The following is a 7,782-nucleotide window of genomic DNA, read 5'->3' on the forward strand; positions in this document are numbered from 1 at the left end:
TTAAAATTTAGGGGGTAGGAACGAGGCTCTAATACAAATTTCTACGTGTACCACTCTAGCATCATTGTTGCGTCCTTATTCTAACACATGAAGACATTGGGAAGGGAAAGGCACTGTATGTATTCCTATTTTTATTAATTTCTTTCCCTAGCAAATTGTAGCAAACGTACATACATTGAATTCCACTATGAGTCACAAACTGACTTTACATACACGTATAAAGTTCTATTTTATAACGTGCTGATATTCTACCAATTGTTTACACACCATTAGAAGGATATACAGAATTGTGAGGAAATATTTACACAGTATACATAGTATACATTACCTATTTCATTAGTGTATTTCAATAGTATGGTTACCTTCACTACACTTCCTCATAGACACATACTATACTTTTGTGTGTGTTAATAAACCACAATAATATATATATATTTATATATATATATTTGTGGCATAAAGTTTCAATATCAACATTAACTAGTATATTAAAATACAGTTGTATTCTGAAGTATATTTCTTCTTAGGTATGACATATCGTATTGCATTCAATCATTTCCATTCCACAAGATTATCACACAGCACCATTTTGTTTGTCACTGTATGCTTTGTTCATGTCCATAGTTTGTTAGGCCCACATTCTGTAGTATGATGCCTTATCCTTTACTGTAGTGCTTCATATAACTCATATATTTCTACAGTATACAACTCATTTTGCAATAGAATATTTATATTTTCATAAGATATCTCTTACTTTTCGAACATGTCATATCATTTATTATGCTATATCCCTTCTACAATATACAATAATTTCTCTTCCTGCAATATTCTATTTCCTTCACTTTGCTAGGCTATGGCCCTGATTGTAAAGACAGGGCTAATTAAAACTGAGGTTTGCACAGGGAGTTGAATTCTGACCCCTTTGGAATTTCCCAATTTGAATAATAACCTGCTGTTATAATGATCACATCTCACTATTTTCACCAGGGTAATTTCTACAGATAAAACGGCCTGAAACTTACTTGTAAAAAAAGGCAAGGTACTACTGAATTTATATTCAACAGTGTTCCAATGAGATGCAATTTGAATAACAGTTGAAAATGGCTTACTTCACTTTTAATCTATTTCAGTGAATTGCATATTTAATTGAAACCATTACACAATCCCAGGATTTAACTGAAAACATCATTATGCATGGCTTTTAAAACAGACAATAAAAACAAATACTGATTTTCAACAATATGAGGACTGATGACGGTACGCACTTTTAGAACTGAAAGTGACTGAACGTGGCTATATTCTCTTTGCTGGCCAGCCAGTGAGTGCTGACATGGCCATGTCTGTCAAGGAAATGGCTTAATGGTATACATTATTTATACCACACATCAATGAATGACATGGATAAATGAACTAAACACACTCTCTTGAAAGAATATAGTTACGTTTTTCTCTAGGAATATTTACTAAGCAGTTCATAAGTAGTTATAGTGCTCTAAAATCTGTAAATGAATGCTCAAAGTGATAGTGCCATTTGCAAGCCAAAGAACCCCAAAAGTGCTTGAAAAATGAAGAATGAAAACAAGACTACATAATTTGATGTAAAGTGTCAAAAGAAATCTTATAAATGCCTGTTATACAGGCAGGTAGAGCTTTAGAGAATGTACTGTTGTTTTAACCAAATGGGGGCTGATTATGTGAAACCGCCCGACATTAGGTCGGCGGTTCTGACCTCAGGACTAGGATGCAACTGCCCATAGGGCAGCGGAAAACATCAATTTTCCACTGAAAACTTGTGTGAAGGCCGGAAAAGGCCTTCTAGGAGCCCCAAAGTCATTTTCTGACAGCCTTTCCATGTCTGAAAGGCCACCATGGAAAGGCTTCTAGAAAATTATATAATTATCCTGACAAAGGAGCCACTGTCTTTAAGGGATCAGGAGCATTTCAGATGCTCTGACAGGCTTAAGGAGCCTATCAGAACAGCAGTGGAAGGTCCCTCCGCCCAATGCCTCCACCCACCGCATCATAAAGGCGGATTGCAGTGGCAGATGTCGGTGGGACCGACACCAACGTGCCACCGGTGTCGGTCCCACCAACATCGCAATTAGGCCCATAGTGATTTAATGGTCATCACTAGGATAGGGAAAACATTCGGAACACTAAGGGGCCGATTCCGATCTCACTCGGGAGACCTCTAAACGCGATCCGGCTGGAAAAAGTACGAGCCGTACGTGTGTTTTCTGTCCGACTCGTACAGTTGTATGAGTGAGCAAGTACGATGCATGCGGCGCGTAATTTGTCGACCGGATCGTTTCCGGGTCCAAACCGCTCTGTGCGTCTCGTCCGTAAGCAAACCATGCCGTGCAATGGAGGCAATTTACGACCGAGCCAGTACAATGCACGATTCGGACAGCCATATCGAGTCTGGGCCTCCGACACGTAAATGCTCCTGGAAGCAGTCTTCGTGGGTCCCCACCAGACTCCCCTTCACCCGTAGCCTTACAAGTCGATCACAGGGGGGACCCAAGGGGCCCCCTACACATGCATGTATGGTGTGGATGGTACCAACACGTATACACTACAGGGGGCGCCCTTGTTCGCAATGTACCCATTCAGTCAATGGCAGCCCGTGTAAGCGTCGTACAACCGGCTCACATTGACTTCAATGGGAGTCCGAGCGACCTGAGTCCGTCAGCATACGGCTGCATTGTACTCGCTCGGTCGGACTCCAGGGGCACGGCTCGGTTGGAAAACCCTCCGGATCAGACTCGGACAGAGGGTTTTCCCAACGAGATCGGAACCGGCCCCTAGATTGTGATAAATTTGTAGCAAATGCTTCGCTATTTCATTTTGTGAAAAACCATGGAGGCAGAGCATTACAGTTGCATTCAATGTGTATGGCAGGGGAACCACCTTAGAAAGGGAGCTGCAGGCTGAGCTTAGAATTGTGAGAGCAGCCACGGAAAAAATCAAGTGTACACCATCTTGAAAGCCATGTAATGTGTGCCTACCAGATGGTTGAAGGCCTACAATATACTTTATTTCTCCAAGTTATTCATTGATGTATGATATAAATAATGTATACCATTAATAATCTATTTTTAATTATTTTTCAAATTACACCCCAATGGAACACTATTGTGTCTGACCATGGTTCCACAAGGGATTTTAGGTCTGCCCCTGTAGATCCTACATGCATGAAATACTAAGACATGCAGGATTTTCCGGTTTTGGTTTCCCAGTCTAAAGCGCCAAGATGCCCGTAGGTGATAGCTGCGCTCTACAAATACATCATCAATCAATCGATTTGATTTGGAATGCACCATATTCTGAATGTTATGACATATGTCTGTGTTACAAATCTGGAATAGGAAATATTTATGAAGCCAATGTTAGTATTTATTGGGTACAATATACACCTCAACTCCCTTCTAGGCAGCCATAAGTTGCGCTTAAATTCTTTGTTGTATCTCCCTTCAAGGTAGTAATAATTGGTGCCTAAATTCCTTGCTCCAGTATGGCATTTCTTTTAATTGGTTTGCCTTGTCATTGAATCAAACATTGCATATACATTACTACATTGTTCCTCTTATATTTGTCATTTCTTTGGCTACAGTCACCATCATACTGCTGTGATGCGTATTCCATTTAATTTTTATCAGGGTCCCAACAAGTTAGATTACATTAACGGCATTATGCAATCGATAATGCGGTTCCTAGAAAGTATTTTCAGTGCATAACACCATCACTGAATATAGTGGTTTTGTCTTACTAACTTGCATCAATATTTGTATCCAGCTTCTTCATTCAGTGTGTTTTTGTTTTTGTTTTGGAAAAATGATGGGCTGGTTGGGTATAAGCACATTGCTTTGCTAAAATCATCGAACGGCATTATAATATCTCCTTTTTTCTCTTTCTTGCCCAAGACGACATTAGGTGATGCTCTGAGGAACAAAGCAAGGCTGTCAATTACAGGAAGTACTGGAGAAAATGGACATGTTATGACTCCAGAATTTCCAAAAGCAGTGCATGCAGTACCTTACGTGAGTCCTGGCATGGGAATGAATGTCAGTGTGACTGATTTCTCGTGATTGATAAGAACCTTTCGAGTGCCTTATACAATGGTTTTTCTTGTGCGTTCATTGTCAAAGTGGTGGGAGAAAGCATCCAGAAGACTCCTCTTTCAAGTGAGACTTCTTAAATCCCGGAGTTCATCATGAATCACAAAATGGATGCTTGATCAAAACTAATTAAAGCAACACCATTTTCTACATGAGTTCAAGAGGAAGGTTGACTGACATGCACAGCTAACATTGGAAGTACTGTAATCTAATTGAAGTTGATGTACAGGCAACCCACCAGTTTCTGCAGCCACTGTTGTTACTCCCTTGATTCATAATGACTTAAGCACAGTTGACATCAACTGCATCAAGATGTGACATGTTTTATAAGAAAAAAACATTTAAAATATATTAAAAATATTTTTAGGTATTTTCTCAAAGGAAAAATGGCTTTTAAATAAATTTGCTTCCACATTAAACAGTTAAATACAAGGTAAAGTTTCAGCAAAGGGAAAAGTGCAAAATGGCTTTGGGAATCAACACTATATTTTTCAGAGCCATATAAGAATATGACGGAGAGAGAGAGAGAGAAGTGCAACTAAAAAGGTTACAAATGTTACAATTTATTAGTATTATTATTACTATACCGTATAACCTATGCTTTAAAAATTGGTGTTAATATCAAATTATTTGGCAAAGCTTGACATTTGAATAAACGTTTTCCTATGTTTTTTTTCAAATGGTCCGATTCCTTCTGCCAGCTACTGTTTGGTAAAAAGTGTTCATAGCTCTATTATTAATGTTTACCCTCTACTTACCATGAGCCCTGGTGTTGAGTGTCACCTGAAAAATGTAAAAGCATTTGACCCTCCTGTGCCGTTGCCTTTGCACACTAGCTTAAATTATACTGGGGATGTGGAACTTTTTCACTTTACACCCAAAAAGCAAAGAATAATGCAGATAACCTTAAATGTATTTAATTATAGATGTACATTGAAAACCTCACTACCATCCCCACTTTGTGCTTGTGGTTCAACCCTGTTTTTTACCACTGCATTTTCTTCAACAGTTTGATTGATGTAGTGAATGATGCATTTCAGCGCACTTCTTGTGAAACCCCACAGCTGCTAGAAGGGAATGATTTTATTTAGAAACGCTCTTCATATCACCAATGATGTCTGCCTCACTTGAAATATTATCGGCAAGAAAACATATTCAGAGGTTTTTGAAATTCAGTTCTACAATTTTCTTGAGCACCACTTGGTACGCAGACTATTCATTGCCACTGCAGCAGAGTCTGGAATATCAGCCTTTCATAAAACAATTGCATTGCTTTGCTACACAAAGATTTACGGCATTCCTTTCAGACGATTAAGTCATCTCAACACAGGAGAGTGGGCTCTTTTCAATTGCATGTTAGCACCACTGAATTAAAAGCAGAACTCTAAATTTCCCATGCCAAGCAAGCCCGGATTCAGGAAGCGTGGGTATGTCCTAGCTGTTTCTGCTGACATCGATCGCCTGCAATGCAACCCAATCAAGAATGTGAAGAAATATTTTGAGTTAATATTTTTGTTAACAGCAAAACTTGAATTTGCTAGAATGACCAAATTGCAGTGTCAATGTATGGTACTTGAACATGAAAAAATCTCAAACATATGAAATTTGTAAGTATTACTAAATTATACACTGTATACCTGTCAACTATAATCCACCTCTGGGCCCAATCATTGAAATTTTAAATTGTGAGTAATGTACTCTGTCTTACTAAAATAAACACTTTGTAAATATAACTTTGAAATGAAACTGTAAAATAATATTTTATTGTTTTTTTATAGTAATGATATAAAAATACTGTATATAAGGTAAGAGTATATACATTGCAGATTATGCTGACTGGTTAATGCACATCTTTCTTAACAACAAGCAGTACTCATCGTTTGATATCCATGTTTCGATACGTTAATACAGTATTCAATATATAAGAGATGTTTGTGTGTATTTAAGTGAAAATACTCAAGAGTGCTACCAGCAGTGCAAGGGTTTCCATTCGTTTTCTATCAAAAATATTATAAAAAGGCATAACTGGTTATGAACTATTCTTGTGTACATTTGCAATTGTCTTTCTAGCTTTCCCGCTTATTTACGATATGTTAATTTACTGTATGCACTGTGGTGTGGATATTAACACAGAGCTGAACAAACACTTACCATTTGGAGATACTCTAATTCACTGCCAATTTTGTTTTATGTATCTCTCCATAAGACTTATGTAGCCTGAGTTTTTCTGGAATCCTAGATGGCAACTATTACTTTTCTGAACAGCTGTAAACACTTCCACTTGGGTCACTTTAAAAAATGACTTGTTTCAAATCAAGATTGTTATCAAGTTTAACAAAATAGATCAATGATAATATTCGAATATTTTACGTAGAAAATATTCTGCAATCAACAATCATTCACAGTCAAGTATTGATTAACATCCTTAACTGTATAGACATGTATACTGAAACAAATACTTAGGCCCAATTTACAAAGAGTTGTACAGTGAACAAGTGTGTCTTAAACCCAGAAATTCAGGTGTGAACCATATAGAACTCATTACTGCTTTATAAATTGAACACAAACATACACACAAACACATCTCTTTTGTGTTACAAGAAGATCTTGGGTAAACAAACCAATCTGACATTTGAATTGAGAATAATTGAAACAAACATTTTCTCAACATTAAACATATTAAATATAATTTACTACTGGTTTGGCATTCTCAATATCCTAATAGATGGAAAAATATTTTTCACTGTTTTATCTTGATTAATTCTATTATTGCTATAAAGGAGTCAAAATGCAACTTTGTGTGATTGATTCTGACTGTGTTGATTCTACACAATTAAAGAATGATATGAAATTATTTTAATTGTTGTTAGTATCGCAAACAATATCATCAGTTAGAAAAATAATTACCACATCCTTGAGTTTTCTCATACATTTCATAATGGTAATTTTGATATCTGGATTGGAACCAATAACACTTATGTTGTTATACAATGAGGTTTTGTTGCATGGTGAAATAGTTAGGCACTTAAATGGCTGGATTAACCAATTACAGGACCTTGCTATTTTAATGAACATTTTGATGGATATGTTTGATAATAACTGAAAAAAGAAAACAATGTGTGAAATTTGTGAAGGCTGCAATATTCATGTTCAGCTCTGTAATTTTGTTTTTTTGTGATCGAAGTGCCTTTGAGAAGTGTACTTTGAAAAAATTTAATAAAAGACCATTTTAAAACAAAAACAAAAATTTAAAACATGTTGACGCTCCTATTCTGAAGGAACCTGCATGTGTGACATTTCAAGTAATCTAGCCTTGCAAAAATGGCCTCCTTTAAAGACAGGGCATTTTTGGAACCAGAAAACTAGACTATATTCACTTTCAGCAGTGCCCCTATGGAGATTTCCATGCACATCACTGTCAAGGCAATTCACTAGCACTGGCCATTTTAGTAACTTACAAGCCTGACAAATTTCATTACTATGTATACCAAGTTGAGTTTCAGTAAGTGGTGTATTGGAAAGGAATAACACTCATACGGAATACCTAATGAATTAAAAGTAATTTAAAATATTATGCCATATGGAGAATTTATTAAAAGGCTATACACATAATTTTGATTCATATATAGCAATGCCATATGTTTTACCTGCAAAAACATGAACT

At 36.7% G+C, this 7,782-nt stretch overlaps 1 protein-coding gene across 5 annotated transcripts in view; it reads left to right on the forward strand.

Moving 5' to 3' along the window:
• Positions 1-7,478, forward strand: part of GRIA2 (glutamate ionotropic receptor AMPA type subunit 2) — a 657,071-nt gene extending 649,593 nt beyond the window's left edge. For 2 of the 5 annotated variants that reach the window (XM_085641723.1, XM_085641722.1), the window contains exons 15-16: positions 1-14; positions 3,924-4,060. The exon at positions 1-14 is cut by the window's left edge and continues 235 nt beyond it. In XM_085641723.1, coding sequence (XP_085497849.1) covers positions 1-11 — 11 coding nt within the window. In that variant the 3' untranslated portion in view covers positions 12-14; positions 3,924-4,060. Of the gene's footprint in view, positions 15-3,923 lie in introns of all 5 variants that reach the window. The other 3 variants (XM_085641720.1, XM_085641721.1, XM_085641724.1) reach the window with 2 other exon arrangements.
• The last annotated feature ends 304 nt before the right edge of the window (positions 7,479-7,782 follow it).

Source organism: Triturus cristatus, chromosome 2_2, assembly GCF_964204655.1.
Source record: "Triturus cristatus chromosome 2_2, aTriCri1.1, whole genome shotgun sequence".
Lineage (NCBI taxonomy): Eukaryota > Metazoa > Chordata > Amphibia > Caudata > Salamandridae > Triturus > Triturus cristatus.